Below are 19,137 nucleotides of genomic sequence, written 5' to 3'. Positions count from 1 at the left end.
GAGGGCTAAGTCGCCAGACACCAATTCAGCCATTTCAAGAGAACAGAACATGTTAAAGGCAAGTGATACCTGGATCAGAGAGGACTTCTTTAGCAGCTGCTATGTCAATGAATTTTTTCTCAGCTTTTTTCTTTTCTTCTTCATTCTGGAAGTTATCTGGGTGCCACTGCAGTGCTAATTTTCGGTATGCTTTAATGATTTCTTGCTTTTTGGCATTTCTGCGGGATTTTAAAAATTGATTATTAGTTAAGTACTCAACACATTGCCACAAAAAAATGAGACAGTTAAAAATCCCACTGGCAAACTAGCAACCTGGTTTTCCTAATGGTGTCAACAGGCTGAACGACATACAGCTCTGGATGATCATTAAAACTGGTCAGGCTTCCTAATTTACTTGCTTACTAAGATTAGAATCTTACTGGGAATAAATTAAAGTACTCCTGATCTTTACAATTTTCCCTTAAAAAAATTCACATAGACCCATTTTTAAACTTTCTGAATTTGTAAGCTACCATGATTTATTGGCATTAAAAGAGATACTTTGAAGCACACTTTCTATTTTGCTTGTACATTAACTTACTTAAAGAACAAACCAATGTTTGTTCAGGGAAGATGTATCTTACATAAAAGTGCATGTTAAGTTAAATATCCCACAGTATCTACAAGTTGATTCTAAAAATACTACTTTATTTTTAGGCCTACAGTTCTTTCCCCAACCCCATCAAAAAAAATGCTCACTCCTACCCTCTTTAAGAAATCTAGCCTAAGGACCTATTCATGCTACAGTATATCTTCGTCACCAACTACTAATTCTCCATAGTTACATTACTAGTCTCTATCAAAGAAAGTTGTAACGTGTTCAGAACATCTTATAAAATTAAGACTGTTAAAGGTTTAATTTATGACCGAAATTTCATAGGGAAATGAATCCAAGAGGGAAAAAAGAGCAATGATTAGCTTTAAAACAGTTGATTAAAAATAATGCAAATTTTAAATTCACCTTTTTACTCCCAAGATTTTATAGTAATCTCGTTTTTGTGACTGTTTCAGTAGTCTCTGTGCTTTCTCTAGACCTTCCCGAATCTGCTGATCATTTTCATTGTGTTCCTGAGCAGTTTCATAATCCTGGATAGCTGTCAAAATGTTTAAGATTAATGCTGTTATAAGGAATCATAATTTGTAACCTTATTGCACAAAACTGACACGTCACCATCCCCAACCCTTTTACTCTTTTGCCATTACTGCTAAAAGCCTAAGAAGTGATACCTTAGAAATTTTGTTCACACACTTATAAAAGGCATGATTAAGGCTGAATGTAGTAGCTTATTACTGCCAGTCAATAAAATTCACTGCCCTTTGTTTCCACCCTCCTACAAGTCTGCCCCACGCCTTTGAGGTGTTATAATATCAGCACTTCATACGGAGCACTCTTACCATCAGTAAGATTAAAGTGACTGTTACATAGGAAAACAAGACAATGGCAAAGAAAATCTGCATGGGCAGCCACAGGGTCTACAATGCGGAGGAATCAGGGGCTTAGAATGGCTCACCATGCAGAAGCTGTACAATGTGGCTTACTCTCAATGTCGTCTTTCCTTCTGGAAGTCTGGCATTTTGGTATGAACAAGGCAGAAGGTGTGTACCTCCCACCCTCCAATAAGTACCCTGGTACACAACACTTCTCATGTGCTGAGGAATTAGCTTGTGCTGTGTGATTTCACAGAGATGCTTGGAATCTTCCACCTGGTTTCCCATGAATTTTGCCCCACGAGTCTTTTCCTCTGTGGATCTTACTCTGTATCATTTCACTGGAATTAAATCTTAGCCCTGAGTACAACTATATGCTGAGTCCCGTGTGTCCTCCTACCAAATGTGGGAATGGTACTGGGAGCAGCAACATAAATTTTTCAGTGTTCTCCCTGGACAGATGTCTCAAATAACGGATTGTTGGGTTCAAATTCTAGTTTTTTTGGAACTGCATTTCATTGTGGGAAAAGACCTCTCTCTGGATAACATGCCTGAGCATTCATCTTGGCCAAAGCTAATCCTAGAAGGGGTTTAGGAAGATACTCTGGGCAGGTTAAAATGAGAAAGATATTAGAATAAAGTCCACAAATGTAGTTACCCTGCACTACATAGAAAAATGAACCAACACTTTCTTTGGCCCATGGCAGGGGGGGGCGGGGGAGGAGGAATGCTTTAAAAGCTTTAATCCTAATTCCTGCCTCAGTGCATTAATATTAATACTTAATATGAAACATTAAATACTACTGTGACATCATAAAATAACATTCCAATTTAGTACACAAACCATCATAAATAGTTGAGGTTTAACTTTGCAATTAATACCCAAAACACAACCTAGTAAGGAAATGTACTTTGAAGGAATTTAATACAAGAGAAAAAAATTTGCAATATCTGTAACTTTGCTACTTATGCAAACTCTACATTTAAAACATGTTTTAAATGTTCGGAGTATCTCCCACAAAGCAGTCTTCAATATCCTATCTTTTATTAAAACTTAAGGTAATTTCCTAAAATAGGAAAAATATAAAATTATAGGTCATTTCAAAAAGTCACATGATTGCAGATAGGTAACTTCAGAAACTTAATATGGATGATGTAAGACTTCCCATGGACAAAAATTAAATACATGAGATTCTACTCTTCAAGGGGGAATCTTCAGGAAAAAAGTGACACCCAATTATGTTTATCCCATACTGAGCAGCTATGAAAGCAGTATAAGCTAGAAGTAGGCCCTGAATGAACAATATATTATGTATTAGCCAATTCATTTTCTAACCTCTGAATCTGAAAAATCTCCTTCCCCAGTTTTTTCTTCTATATCCCCTTCACTCAATTCTTAAGGAGCAGTGCATTCAACCAGGTCAAGATGGCAGACAGTAAGCACAGGAATTTGCCTGCCCTCCAACCATCCCACCAAAATGACAAAAACAAAACAACAGACCAGAAATTCTGATAAACTTCTCAGAATAAAACACAGATAGGATCATACTAATAACGAATAAACCTAAGTGGAAAGGGCCACAATCCAAATACATGTTGAAAGAGTCCCTAGCAGATTTGGAAGCCGTTCTGACCAAGGATCCTCAGTTTAGTGAGCAAGAGTAGCTTTAAGGCACCCATCAGGACAGTTCATGAGATGACTAAAGAATGGCTGGGTAGGCTCTCTCCTTGTATGTGGAGCAGCTACAGCATCAACCCCACTGAACCAGCCCAAGAACCAGCTTCTAAGCAGAATAGAAAATGTGCATCTTGAGGACTCCTGATATAGCTGGTGGGACCAGGAAGAGATGCAGAACTGAGCCCACGGAAACTTAAGACCTCTACAACGGGCTTGGAACAAAGGAAAAGCAGTTCCATCCAGCATTTAAATATACCAGAGGACACCACTCGAGAAGTAAAATGAGTAAAGCCCTGCTCATTCTCACAAATGGGCAAGATGGCAAGCACTTTAAGGTAAGTCTTCCTGTGAACAGGTCCTACTCAAAAGTCAGCAGTGAGCTCCCCAAAAAGAAGTATTTGAAAAACAAATATGCACAGTTGCAAATAACCCCCCACTCTCATTCTACCAATCCATTAGCAAATCCCAAATCAGCTTCCCTTCAACAGAATTTAACTACTCACAATTTCCAGTTACCACTGTCATGCAGTCCTTCGTTAATTCACCTGAATAGCTATGATAGTTTCATAACAGCTCTTCCAGCTTCCACCCTTATTCCCCTAAAAGTCTATCCTTAATACAGGGACCTTTTAAAGAGTACATCAGACCTCCAAAATAAACATGCCCATGGAACACCAACTTTTTCATCCTGGATATCACACAAAGCAAGGTAAATGGGGGAGCTCCATTTACAGCAAAACAATTCAAATAAACTGTATAGGGTTGCTAAAATTAGTATCAGCCATGAATCCAAAATGAGGGGGGGAGGCAAACAGGCCCAGTGGCAAGAGATCACAAAATGCCAGCAAAATGTATTTTATATGAATATGGGCTCACCCTGAAGTGACAACCTGTATTCTTTGCATATTACAAGATCCACGAAATCTAGAGCAGGCGTAGTGGAGATAAAGCAGAGGCCTTACTAGTGAGAAGACAGGAAAAGAGGAGACTACAATGAGAGAATAACATAGCCCTGGGCAGCGCATCTCAAGAAACTCGGCAACCATGTGCTCTCTGAAGGTGAGGGGCTCACCCTGAAGTGCAAAAGATATACCCCTTTGATGTAGCAAAGGAAGTGGGCAGAGGGGCAGCAGGGCTGGCAGCAGACGATCTCCTGGACACGGTTTGGTTCAGAGAAGCAGAGAGGGCAGGGATATACAGAAAGGCCATTTTAGCAGGAAGCAGAATGTCTGTGGAAACAGTGAAGCAGAGAGTATGGCAAGTGTTAAGTATAAAAGGCCGCCCTGTCCCCAGCACCCCCTTACACACATACCCCCAAAGGACTTTCCCACAGATAGCTAGGACAGGGTAGTTCAAGACATTCTGTGATGAGTAACATTTTTTAATGGCACAGCATCAATTCAAAGATATTAAAATTTAAATTAAAACAGGAAAAGACCACCAAAACTTACCTGATGAACATGCCTCAGAACAGCCAAAGCATACATGAAAATTCTAAGCAAACATTGTGGCATGAATTTTTAAAACTTAATTCAATCACCTCTATTAAGGGCTATCACAAAGCAGAATAAGAACTCAGCAAAGAGATAAGATGAGATAAAAATGTGAATAGTCAAAATTCAAGAAAAATAAGAATAAAAACTATCACAAGTGAAAATGAAAAGGAGCACGAGGGAGAAGAAGCATATGGGGGGAAAAATAGAAACCCCCGAAAAATGAAGTGGAAATAGCTTAAAAAGACTAGAAAATTGTAGCTATAGATGGCAAGCAAAGAGAATACAACCTATACATAATTGAATTTTGGAAGCAGAAAACCAAATCAATAGAACAGAACAAAACAACTCAGGTTAAATTTAAGAAAACTTTCCTAAAATAAAAGAAATCTACATATTCAAAGGGCACACTAGGTACCAGGGCAAACTGGATGAGAATGGTTAACATTAAGATATATCCTAGTATAAGCACACTTGAAAGAAAAGGGCTCTTTTGGCTAGACCAAAAACAAAAACAGCGTGACCCTAGATTTTCCATAGCAATATTCATTGCCCAAAAAGTAACTACAAGATATATAAAAAATTTGTGAACAAAGGATTTTATTATCTACCCAAGCCATCCTTCCAATATGAAAGGTACAAACATCTTTGAATATAGAAGTCAGGAAAAAATTTTCCCAGGAGCCCCTCTAGGAAACTACTATTGGATGAATTCACCAAGAGAATGCTAGAGAGACCACAGCCAAAGGAGGGATGGCACATGTTGAATATATTTAATATAGAACGAAGACTAAAAACAGGGAATTATAGTGATAGAGTAAAATGTTTGCCTTCACAAGGCAAAAGGAATAGAGCTAACAAAAATGGGAGAAGAAAGAGGAAAGAAGATGAGAACATGAGCTCATTAATTCCCACCAATTACAGCTGAAGCAATCAGAAAACATCACCCAGTGGTAAGTCAAAGGCAAATACTTGAGAGAAATTTATTAACACGTTATTAAGTGGTAGAGGAAAAGGAGAGAAAAAATATGCTAATATTGTTCCTCACTATAGAAAACTAATAGATATTGCCCAAAGGAAGAGGCCTAAGTTAACAAAACTATAAAAATAACCAAGAAAAATACAAACCTTCCTATCAGGATAGTACACAAAATAATACAGCTAAATAGCAAATATTCTCAGCAAAACAAAATGTCAGAATTCAGACCAAACATCTGTAACATCAATAAATGTAAATGTGTTTAACTCACCTATTTAAAAGAATTTCACAGGGGATCACAAATCAAAACCCAACCCTATGCAAGAGGCATACCTGAAACCAAGTGATTCCAAAAAGCTGAAAATATGGTCAAAGGTTCACCAGGCAAATGCAAATAAAATGTGATTCACAGTCTTCACATCAGAAAATAGAAGTTAGGTCAAAAACATTAAACAGCAAAAAAAATGGGGACATTAAACAGCAAAAAAAATGGGGAGGGGGATTTATTATGTTCAAGGCTAGAAATCAAAAAATAATATCTGTGCATCAAATAAAGCAGCAACATTTATAAAGCAGAAATTATAAGAGATATTAGGAGAGACTTATAGACACTAGTGGAAGGAGACTTTTAGCTCTGTTCATAACAGACAAATGGACAAAAAAAAAAAGGCAAGAAAAAGACCATAGTGTAAGACAAATTTGATTGATATGCCAAACTTTCCCAGAAACGAGTGTTCAATACTTTCAAATCCCTGACTCATGAAGTCGGCCATGTTAGGTTATTAAATAAATAAATTCCAAAAAATGGAAGTACTAAGATTATCTGATCACAATGTTGTTTAACACTAGAAATTCAAATAAATCAAAAATTAAGTTTCCCAACACCTAAAAAATTTTAAACTCTCCAAAAACAAGTATAAAAATTGCAAAATATCTAGAAAGTAATGAAAACACTACCTTTCAGAACCCATAAGACACAGCTCAAGCAGTGCTAACAGGATAATTCATAGCCTTAGTGGTTCAATAAAAATTAAAGGAGAAAAACGATAAGTAATCATATGATTCAAAGGGGGGGAAAACTGAAGGTGAACTGTAGGACAGAAAGAAAAATTAATGAAACAAAGAATAGACTGATAAGTCAAAAAGCTTATTTCTTGGCAAAAATCAGCATCTCTAACCTAATCAAGAAAAGGAAGCCAGCTCAAATCCAAAAAAATAATGAGACTACTACTCTGCTAAACTCAGACTGACCCAGAAGAGACAGAAAATCCAAACAGAACAACTGGCATAGAGAAAGTTGTCAAAAAGCTATCTGCTAATAAAGCAGCAGGCTTTCCACGGAGATCCCACACTTGACCAAGTAATTATTTAAAAAAAAAAAAAAAACTAATTAATAGTTTGCTATATATAAAAAAATAGATAATCATTTTTTCCTCAGAATTTTTTGAGAATACTTAATACTCCCTCCTTCTGGAATTGATAGGAGGAAGAGGAAAGGAGAACGTAACAGTCATAAATGTGTAGGCTGCTAACAGAGCTTCCAAATACCTAAGGGAAAACGGGACATTATTAAAGGGAAAGATAGGAGAGTTTGCAGTTTCCACTACAGGCAATTAAAAATTTTAACAACTCTCTCAGCAACTGATGGCAAAACTAACAGAAAACATTACACCCAACAATTGCAGAATACACATTTTCAAGTACACACAGGACATTCAGCAAGATGGATACCATGCTGGACTACAAAACAAGTCTACACAAATTTAAAAGAAAACAATTCTAAATAAATGTAAAAGAAAGGAAATCATAGAATATGTTCTCTGACCACAATAGATTTAAATTAGAAATCAATAATCAGGTATCCACGAAACAACCAAATATTTGAAAATTAAACAAGATATATCTAAATAATCCACACATCAAAGAAAAAGTCTTTGACGGGAAATTAGAATGCATTTCAAACCAAATGATAAATGGAAATAAAATGTGAGAAGTACAGCTTTAAATGCTTATATTAAAGATAAAAAGAAGCCTAAAATCGATATTTCAACCTTAAGCTGGAAAAGCACAAAAGTAAACCCAAAGTAAATCAGAGCAAGGAAGTAAAGAGAAGAAATCATTAAAAAAGAAAAATCATAGAAAACAATTACATCCATAAATAGGTTCTTTCAGAAGACCAACAAATTTGACCGAACTCTAGTGACATTGGTCAAGAGATAAAAAAAGAAAATACAGATTTTACACTATTAAAAAGAGGAATAATCAATCACCTCAGAACATAGACATTAAGAGAATTAGGTATTATGAATTTCATGCCAATTTAGCAATGTAAATGAACTGAACAAATTCCTTGAACGCCACAACTTAGAAAAACGTAAAATGAAACAAAAAATACGAATAGCCCTATACTGATTAAAGAAACTGAAATCATCATCAAAAATCTTCCAAAATTCCATGTATAACCTTAGACTCCCCCAAAACTTAACAACTAATCTATGGCTGACTGGGAGACTTAACGATAATACAAACAGTATACTGACATATTTTATACATTATGTACTATATACTGTATTCTTACAATAAACTATAGAGAAAAGAAAATGTTACAGTCATACAGTAGCTACTGAAAATATCCACATATAAGTGGACCCACACAGTTCATACCTGTGTTATTCCAGGGTCAACTATACATGGTTCAATTGAAATGATGATCTAGAATTGGCAAAACTAATTTTATGATGGAAAAAATGAGAACAATGGCAGCTTGTGGGTGGTGGGATGGGGACTGACTGTTAAGGGACAAAAGAGTAATGTAACATTCTATACCTTATAGGAGTCTGGGTTTGACAAAGACTCACTTTTTTGACCAAAATTTTAGTCAGGTTCCTCTGAGTTCTCTATCGTACTAAGGGCCAACCTTGGGCTTCTCTCTGTCCTGGTGGAATCCAACAAGAATCCTACCAAGTCCATTTACCTAAAATCCCCCACCTTTGGTAACTGACCAAATTTGAACTTCATATCAGATGATCAAATTCTTCATCCCCGGCCCTGGCCTGCCTCAAGCAAGAATTCTATTGAGTCCATCTAGCAAGAATCCCCTTTGCACTGATGTTTCTTCTTAGTAATTTTCCATTCACTCACCTCTACCCTGCTCCTTGGTTATAATTCCCCACTTGTCCTTGTTGGAGTCAGAGTTGAGGCCAATCTCTCACTGCACCTTGAATAAAATCTTCCCTAAGATCTTTAACAAGTGTCATGAGTAATTTTTCTCTTTAACAGGCTGCTTAGGTATTAGAACTCAGAACTGGTATGCTCAAGATTTGTGCATTTCATTGCATCTAAAATTACCTGCCCTCCCCCTCAAAAAATGAAAAACAAGGAAGACAAGTAAATTTTAGTTAATAATATACCAGTTGAAGTATTTGGGGGAAAGTAAACCAAAGTCTACAAGTTTTTTTGAAAGGTATCTTAAAAAGATGAACTGATGGATAGATGGAAGGATAGACAGATAAATGTGATAAAACAGTAAGATATTTTAGAATCTAGATGGTGAGGACATGAGAGTTCACTGTAAAATTCTTTTCATCTCTCTCTATTTGAAATTTGTCATAAAATATTGAGAAAAATTCTTACCTCCTATGAAGCTGTCCTAAAATAGACAATGACAATAAAGTCTTCTACCACTGTTTTACACATATTCACCTTAGACAATGAAGGGAAAATTTTACCCCAAAACATCTAGAACCTCATTATCATCACAGAAACGTAAGAGAACTGTCAGCTATTTCTGACATAGAAGAGGACTGAACAATTTAAAGTCAAACTCCCATCAATGTAACTGCTTCTTCCTGTAGACCACATTTTAACACTGGACTCTGAGGGCAAGCCTAACCATTGTATTTTAAGCTGATTTAAATAGTTTACTGTTTACTGAGATAAACTGTTTAATTCTACATAGGGACATAATGTGGCCTGCACTCTAACTGATTTTGATACATCAATGTGCTCTCTACATGTGTTTTGTTGGAATTTTTATAGTGGAAAACAGATACTAGTGCTAAAGTACAAAGAGTTCCAGTTCCCATCAGATTATAAAATTTTAAATCTTGTGGTACAATTTCTCTATCAACAGTTAAGAACTATCACCAACTGTATTCAAAGCACTGGAGTAGACAGACACAAATATAGGCCTTGTTCCATGTACTTAGACTGTTTCTACTTAAAATAGTAAGAAATTTGGAGGGGTTTTTTTTTTCTCCCTTTTAAAGAAGCTACTGCACTATCTGAGTTATACTTGTTTGTCATAGGTAATCACATTCTTATCAACTGGCAAGTAAAAAGCCAAAGCAAAAACATCTATAACCTACTTCCTTCAATCTAAACTTACCCTCTGTCCTACTCAAGTGTATCTGTCACCTCTGGGAAAGGCAAAGGACCCTTTCATTCTCCTGCCTCTGGGCTTCTGTTCCAGTTACATCTTCTCCCACACCTGGACTTTCTTACCCTATCTTTTTTCCTTAATACTTTTTCTAACGTTAAACTTTTGATCACTTGGAAATTAGCCTTATAACATATCTTTTTCTAAATAATACTGACTGCTTAACTACTGTGAATGTTTTCTATTTCCCCCTCTACATACATATTAAGCTCATGGATTTCTTGGTATTTCCTACAGGAAGTCACAGGGTTAGCACTATAGGGGATACAATGTTTTACCAACATTATAGGCAGAGGTGCTCGGTCACACAGAGCAGGTAGCAATGTAGTCTTCCCTGTAACTGCACTTTTCAAAAGAAAAGCGGGGCTACGTCTAGTGTGTGAATAAAAATGCAGGCTGGATTTACAGTTCATGAGGTTTATAGCCAAAGAGTTAAGCAATCCCCATAGATATACTGGTTGTCTTTGCAAAGGACTAGCTATTTTCTATTGTTTCCAACTCCTTAGGTGAAGCTAAGGTAGATGCACCTAGTTCAAGATTTGGATGGTTCAGAAATATCTGCTTTATAGATTCTATATCCATAGTTACGACCGATGTGTAAAAATATCAATATATAAGTTATAAAGCCAGCTTTAGGTGTGATCCTAAATATAGCAAGCATCTTCCAACACAGACTCATCTTTTCCCTCTCTCCCCCCATATTAGGAGCCAGTGACCCCTGAAAAAAGGAGCAGCCATGAGAAATCGCACCTACCCAGAAGGGATGGTCTCCTCCTGCTTTGGGCATGAGCCCTGAAGCCCCAGGCCTGCCTGCCCTGCATGCTGCCAGGCACTTACCCGAAATTCTACTAATCTGAGATTCCTTTCGGTTAAAAATTCTTATAAAAAAGTAGAAATCGCTCCATGTTTTATATAAATATCTTAAATTGGCCACTCTCCCTAAAATGCAGCTGTGTTGGGAGGCGTAAGAGTACTAAAGCAAGGAGGTGGTATGTATTTTGAACAGAACACTTTCGTGGAATGGGAGAAGCCTAAATAGTGTCACTAGATAGAGGGCACAAGGATCTGTGTATAGGATGACAACATAGCATGTCAAAGATGAACTACTTCACAGTTTTGCCTAGGCCAGCCTTTCATACAGAAAAAGCACTACTTGGCTCCTGTTCTCAGAATTCTGGATATTACTAGTAATACTAAAGTATAAGCTCTGTCAAATGGAGTTAATGCAGCAGTCACAGGTTAGACCTAGAAGCTATTCGTCCCAAACAATATTGTTTGTATAGAAAAGTCAATACAAGTTCCAAACAACTAACCTGAAAATGAGTATAATGGAAGTCATTTACTTTAAAGGGCACTAGGAGCACTATACTAAGCATTTTCTGAGCATCATCTTATTTGTCACAACAATTCTATGACATATGTACTATTCTTATTCCTTTTTCACAAAGAAAGTAAAACATAACAGGCTAATTTACTCGACTGAGACCACACAGCAAAAATAATTGGCAAACTCCAAAGAAGATACACAAATAGCTAATAAGCACATGAAAAGATGCTCATCATCACTAATCATGAGTGAAATGCAAATCAAAATGACAATGAGATATCACTTCACACTCATTAAGATGGCTACTACAAAAAAAATAATAATGAGTATTGATGAAGATGATACTGAAACCCTTGCAACACAATGATGACGGGAATGCAAAATGGTCCAACGATTATAGAAAACAGTATGGTGGTTTCTCAGAAAATAAAAAATTGAATCACCATATGATCCAGCAGTCCCACTTATGGGTTTATATCCAGAAGAATGGAAAAAAGGGTCTTGAAGAGGTATTGGTACACTCGTGTCATAGCGCCATTATTCATAATAGACAAAAAGTGGAAGCATGTCCAGCAACAGATGAACGGATATATACAAAATACAGTATATACAAACAATGGAATAGTATTCAGCCTTAAAAAGGAAGGAAATTCTCACATGTGCTACAACATGGATGAACCGTGAGGACATTATGCTAAGTGAAATAAGCCAGTCATAAAAAGACAAATTCTGTATGACTCCACTTATGTGAAGCAACTAGTCAAATTCATAGAGATCGAAAGCAGAATGGTGGTTGCTAGGGGCTGGGGGATGGGTTGTAAAATGGGAATGGGGAGTTGTTAAATGGGTAGAGTTTAATTAGTGCAGAATTCAGTTATACAAGATGAACCGAGTTCTGGAGAGTGGTTGCAGACAATGTGAATGTATATAGCACTACTGAACTGCACCCTTAAAATCATTAATATGGTAAATTTTATGTTATGTATTTTACCAGAATTAAAAATAAAAAACAAAAATGGCACAGCCAGACTCAAACTCAAGACATTCTAAATTCAACATTCTTTACACTTTGACCTTATTGTTTAACTACATTCATTCACTCGGCAAATATATGACTGCTATGCATCAAGCATAAAAGTACCAGAGATGCATCAGTTAATGAAATAGACAAGTCCTCACATAGCTTAAGTTTTAGCCAATATAACTGCTTATCTCATAAGAACACTTGTCTCACCCAGTATTCAAAGAAACTCTGCCAACTGTACAGTATTGTGTCAAGTTTGCTCCTCAAAAGCTATTAAAAGAATTATTCATAGAGATCTGAAAAGCCACCTTCATTTTTCATGGTCTCAGAGGCAGACTCAAACAACGATCTTACTTTACTCACTTTCTATGAGTGGAATCCTGATAATTATCTTTCCTGATAATTCTGTCATAAGCCCCAAATTAATAAATCTCTATGTGCCAATATTCACTAATCTAATTTTTATTTATTATATACCATCATTTTAAATTGCTTATTTTAAAAAAAGGTAAAACCACAAAAAAGAATATGGAAAATCTTCATATTTTAACTCATATTTTAACTAACAGGATTTCATATTTTAACTAACAGGATTTCAACATATTATTAGCCTAGTTAAGTACGATTATTACTCATTTATATCATATACTAAACCTCTGATTCAAATCCTAACACGTCAAATAATACCATTCCGTTTCAACTCTACAGGCTTCTTGCCCCCATTCCCTCAAATTTAGAGACTGAACAATCCATTCTCTCCAGAAGGTTGCTTAATTTCCATACTGTGACTCAAACATCCATTTTACTCTTGTAAAACCATAATTTAGAAAGATTCCCCAGTGTATAAGCACCCGCCCCCACCCCCGCAAAAAAAAAAAAAAAACAAAGAAAATCCTATTTAAAAAAAAATTTAAAAGAAAAAGAAAACTTTAGAGTAAAAAAAAAGCAAATAGGAGAAAAAGACAAAGAAACTCCTATTTAAAAAAAAATTTAAAAGAAAAAACAGACTTTAAAGACATATATTAAATTAGTATTAAGCATCTTTTTCTGCAAGAATTAAACTGTCAGATTTCCCTAAAAAAAAAAAAAGTCAATTTGACATTCAAATTACAAAGGGCATCTTTCCAGTTATATTTAGAAATCTACACAATTTAACCTTTTTTTAACAGCCAAGTTTTTTATATTCTGCAGCTTCTCTAATTTCACAATTAGAGCTGAGGGTTTATATACGGATGACAAAAGTACCTTTGATGAAGAGATCCAAAAGCTAATGAATGCAAATCCTAGAATACAGCCATCTCACTGAATAGACACAGTAGCTCAAAAGTAAAAAGAACAAATATACAAACGGGCTCCTCCATGTAGATTACCTGTCTTATTGAAGCATTATGAATATTAAAACTTATACTCATTACATACATGTCAAGCCTCAATCAGACCTCAAGGACTATACTACAAAAATGTCCCACAAATAGTAGTAATCAGTGCTGCCATCACTCCCAGGAAACCACTTAGGAGCAAGATTCTTTTCTAACATGGAGAGTAGGAAAAAGTGAATGATCGGTTTGCCTTTTAAAAAGAAAAAAGTATCACAAACCTTTCTTAATTATAAATGTAGTTATCTCCTTCTTTGAATAGGTTTTATCATTGTTGCAGATGCATACTTATTACACTTAAAATTTTATCCATGATTACCACTTATCTTTTCTAACTTGTCTACAATAAAGTCTGAAATTTTTATTTTATATTCCATTGAACTGGTTTCAACAGCACGACCTTTTCTTCATATGGTATACCTTTCAAGTTCTACTAAGGAAGAATAATTGTGAAGTTCTCTGCCATTTTTCTAAAATTGTCAACGTTTCCTGGTACTCTGGTCAACTTGTTCTAAATGAAAGAATGTTAAGCATGTGCTAATTTTCATATACATCAACTTTTAGATATTGCAAATAAATTCCTTATAGATTTACCTTCATCATACATTTCTTCTATTAAATAGGCCTCTGCTCGATCTTTCAGAGCATTCACATTTTCAGGTTCCATCTGTAAAACTTCAGAACACACTCGAATAGCTTCAACAGGCTTCTCATCCTAAAAGTAAATGTGTGAAAAGGATTTATGTTTGCTATTTCACATGTTAAGGTTTTAGATTTCTGGGAATGAGTCAACTGTTACCTTAGAGAAGCAGTGGCAAATCCTTTCTTTTGAACGAATTATATATTCAGAAACACTTGGTTCTGTTTTCATGACAGATTCATATTTGCTGGTCGCATCTGTGTATCTATTAAATGAGTGAATCATGATGAGTCACAATGAAATTCTATTTCCACAGTCAGAGAGGACCTACTACTTTTCACTCTTTGTTGCTTAATTCACCAGAATGAGCACATGCCTTCAAACAGTGCTTCTGCCTTATTAATCTACAGCAGGTACTATCTGCTATTAAGAGTTAGATAAAACACATGACCACAGATAATGTATATGGAGAAATCAAGGCATACCTGTGAGTACCAATCAAACCAAGTGATGAATGTCTTCACAGGAAAATGCTCGTGATTTTGAAACTGAGAAAAACACCTTGTTATAGTCTGTCTTACCTGGAGTACTTTCAGTAAAACAGAAATAAGGTTTTATTTCTTGGTCAGTATATACTTGGAGCCTATTATATATACATGCTATTACACATACTGAGTATTAATATTCACAACTAAGTACAATGTACTTCCTTGCAGAAGGAACCTGCTTAAATTCCTAACTTTACTAGCTTTCTAAGAATAATAAAAGCTATGTCAACATTTTATGAACTGGTGAAAAGTACTAGTCATGTTATACAACAGATTACTTTCCTCAGTAATGGCAAACTAAAAGATATATGCCATTGTGGCACAGTACTGCAATCTTCACTTTTAAATGCTGATGTATTAAAACACAGCTTTAAATATAACATTTAAAACAGAAGTTAGCTATCACTGCCATTGTTCTAAAGTTTTCCATAACGGTAAACAACTGTAGGAAACTGCGCAGAGCATGTGAGACCTTGCTTTACTTCTTACAACTACACATTGAACTAGAATTAGGACGAAATAAAAAGTTCAATTAGAAAATACTATACTTCGCTTTAAGAAAAAAAAGCTAGCTTCTGGGAAGGTGAAATAAATGTACTTTTCCCAGTTCTTTTAACTAGGTACAATTAAAGAACCTAGGCATTAGATATTTTTAAAACATGAAAAGACTCAGAAGGGAGAGAGAAGAAGGTAGACCAGCTAGGAACCTGGGGAAAAACCGTGTGGTAAGTTCCCTCGGTTTCTTTTTTGCTTCATATACCCCAGACTTAGAGCTGAGGAAGCCAGGAATGCAGAAATGGGTACAAACAAAAACCTGCTCTCCCATGCCAAAACACCGGGAAAGAGCAGCCTAACAGACAGAAAACTTTTCGATAATAAAAGCTCTACTCCAGCCAAACACCACAATGAAAATTATGGCCCTGCTCCCACCAATGCCAGCAGGTCATATGGAAAACCCAGACTTCTTCCTTGGTGAGGCTGTAACAAGGTGTTGCTATACCCTCTACGAAGATGGTATTAGAAAAGCCAAGTAGGGAGCCAGGACTTTAATCCATGGCTGGAAATGAGTCCCCACAACTTTATCACCTGCACCAAGCAGCAGCAAGAAGCCCCAACACCTCAAGAATCAACGAAGGCTGAGTGGAAAACTTCTACCTCCACCTCACAGTAACAAGGTAGTAGCCACCCCCACTTTGCTGGAACAATGTCAGAAAAACCCAGCCAAAACAGAAGATTTAAATCAAAGATTCTTATAAAATGAAAATGTCCAGGTTTCAACTAAAAACCACCCATAATGCCAAGAAACAGGAAGATCTCAAACTGAATGAGAAAGAATAAATTCCAACACCAAGAGGACAGAGATGTTAGAATTATCTGATAAAAAATTTTAAAGCAACCATGAAAAAAGCAGCAATGACAAACATGCTTAAAGAAAATGAAAAAAAAAAAAGTCTCAACAAAGAAATAGAAAGTCTCAGCAAAGAAGCAGAAGATATGATAACCAAATGGCATTTTTAGAACAGAGAAATAGAAAAGCTGAAATAAAGAGCTCACTAGAGACAGAGAAAAGAATCAGTGAATTAGAACAAAAGAAATTACAAAATTTGAACAGAGAAAATAGACTGAAAAAAATGAACAGAGCCCAGGGACTTGTGAGACTACAACAAAAGAGCTAACATTTGTGTCAACCAGCATCTAAGAAGAAGATGAGAGGGCAGGGCTGAATAAGAAATAATGGCTGGGAGCTCCCCAAATTTGACAAGACATAAATCTATGTGTTCTAGAAACTAAATAAACTCTCAAAAGGATAAACACAAGGCAATCCACATCAAGATGCATCATAATTAAATTTCTGAATTTACTAAAGGAAAAAAATCTGAAAAGCAGTCAGAGGAAAATATCTTAATTTTAAGGGGAAAACAATTAGAATGACAATGGATTTCTCATCAAGAATCATGGAGGCCAGAAAGAAGTCGTACAATATATTTCAGATACTAAACAAAATAACCCAGAATCCTATACCGTGGCAGAGTCTATATACTCTGCATGCATCTCTATCACTCTAGAGACCACATCACCTTTAATAATCAATGTTTTTGTCTGTCTCCTACACTAAACTATAAGCTTAAGACCAAAACTATAGTCATATGCATTTCTGTACTCTCAGTACATAGTCAATGCCTGATACAAGAGATAATCAATAAATATTCGGTGAAATCTTAATAAATCTACTGTTATGAATACTATGCAGTTACTATTACTTATATTCTGCCTTATTTTAAAAATGTACAGTTGTGGTAGTTTTGCTAAGGCCCAGTGCTGTCTAGAATACTCCATCTTCAATAGCTAAGGAATAAAAAGAGCAAGCAGTTCTATTGTTCTTCTGTGCCTACAAAAGACATGAGGAAATGCTAGATAGTCTAGACAAACATATTCCTACCTGCCATCTCTGATGAGCTCTTCAGCTGTCTCAATCAGCTTATTAAGTTTCTTTACTTGTTTATAGTGTGCAAAACACCTTTTATGATCCTGGTCAAGTTTAAGACATTCACGAACTTCACTGCTCATGTATTTAAAAAGAAGAAAATATTCCATGTCAAAATAATGAGTCGTTTTCCATACAGAAATCACAATAAAAGATATTTTTTGTTTGTAATAATTAAACTAAACATACTGGCTTAATAATATACTTCTATATTTAGTTGTTGTACCATGCGCATACTTAATTCAAATTAAAATGGCTTAAGTAGAGTTATACATTAAATACTCCGTTTTGCTTCTACAAATATAATAATCCCTATTTACTTTAATAAGCATACTTCATGAAAATAAAGTATGTAGTGTAGAATAACTTAGGGATAACAAAATATATAAATAAAAACAGCCTTAAAATAATTTTATTAATTTAAAATTGAAAAGAAAATGGATTGTCTTACTGCCAACAATAAAAAGATGGTGAGATGTGTATGTCACTAGAACTGACCTGAGGGACAGTTCATGGTCTCCTAGTTGATAGTACAGTGTGCTGATTTTATAAAAAGCCTCAGTATTATCATTCTTCAATTTTGATGCAGCTTTTAAGTCACTTATTGCTTTCCTAGGTTCACCTTCTTTTATAAAACATTCAGCTCGAAGTTCTCGTAGTTCTGCATCCCAAACACAAACCTTGAGAAACAAAAGAACTAGGCTTTAAGGAACAGTAACTTATGCACATTTATACTTATATCCCACATATTTCATCTACATATTTATCAACATAAAACATCCTCAATTAATGTAATGACTTATATATGGTAAACAGTATTTAAAAGTCTGATACAATTTAGATGCAACAAAAATAATTAGATGTGACAAAATAATTTTCCCAAGGATATCTTAAATAACTTCTAGTGGAGGAAGGGATATATATACTAACAAGGCCCTTTTCCTACTTCCTTCAATTACAGAATTATAAAACTTTGAAAATAAGAGTACATGGCATTTACTATTATAAGGTTGTTCCCAGGGAAGCATATTTGATTTTGAAGAGAATATTCTATAATCAGATTTTTGTACTTAATCAACAATTCTAATTTCTAGTATCAAAAAATAAAATCTAGGTTCTAAATTTGCAAAATATTTTTGTTCTACTAATAACTAAATGAAATTCTCTTTTGTAAAATGTCATCTCCTTGAAATTAAAATCCTATCACAAAAAAGAAAAAAGAGAAAATGTGAGAAGGTTGAGGCTTCATCATTTTTATTTTATTGAAAAATTGACAATGTTTAGTAAATGCACTAGTATTTTTCAAAATATAAACCCAAAAGCTCACCAATAAGGCCTGTAGAAGTATCTTTACCTATTTCTTAGAGCTGTTCCAAAGTCATGTCAACTTCTCACATATATTAAGATATCAAAATCAACACTGTACATAAATTAAATATCCTGGACAATAAGCCAGGTCAGAATACATAGTCTAACTACTGGAAGGTAAAAACTGCAACTTTATTTTTCCTCACTAAAGCATTTACAAAATAATTTAGCAAAACATGAATTCCACTGGACTACATTGCATGATTTCCTCTATAAAATTATCAAAGTGCACATTCCACATACAAGTGTACTGCCAAGATTAAATGAAACTGTACGTGAAAGTACTATGAAAATGGTAAATATGAATTATGATT

General features: G+C 35.2%; 1 protein-coding gene across 3 annotated transcripts in view; it reads right to left on the bottom strand.

Annotated features, from left to right (window-relative positions):
* The window catches only part of DNAJC3 (DnaJ heat shock protein family (Hsp40) member C3), an 82,686-nt gene that overhangs the window by 20,016 nt on the left and 43,533 nt on the right, over positions 1-19,137 (bottom strand). For all 3 annotated transcript variants that reach the window (XM_015590888.2, XM_015590889.2, XM_006913819.3), the window contains exons 6-11: positions 17,954-18,135; positions 17,411-17,530; positions 14,582-14,687; positions 14,377-14,497; positions 1,001-1,133; positions 70-218 (exon numbers count right to left, since the gene is read on the bottom strand). In XM_015590888.2, the coding sequence (XP_015446374.1) occupies positions 70-218; positions 1,001-1,133; positions 14,377-14,497; positions 14,582-14,687; positions 17,411-17,530; positions 17,954-18,135 (811 nt within the window). The remainder of the gene's footprint in view (positions 1-69; positions 219-1,000; positions 1,134-14,376; positions 14,498-14,581; positions 14,688-17,410; positions 17,531-17,953; positions 18,136-19,137) is intronic.

Source organism: Pteropus alecto, unplaced genomic scaffold (genome assembly GCF_000325575.1).
Source record: "Pteropus alecto unplaced genomic scaffold, ASM32557v1 scaffold72, whole genome shotgun sequence".
Taxonomy (NCBI): Eukaryota; Metazoa; Chordata; class Mammalia; order Chiroptera; family Pteropodidae; genus Pteropus; species Pteropus alecto.
Note: the sequence above shows the minus strand (reverse complement) of the source record. Positions and strands in the feature narration are given on the sequence as shown.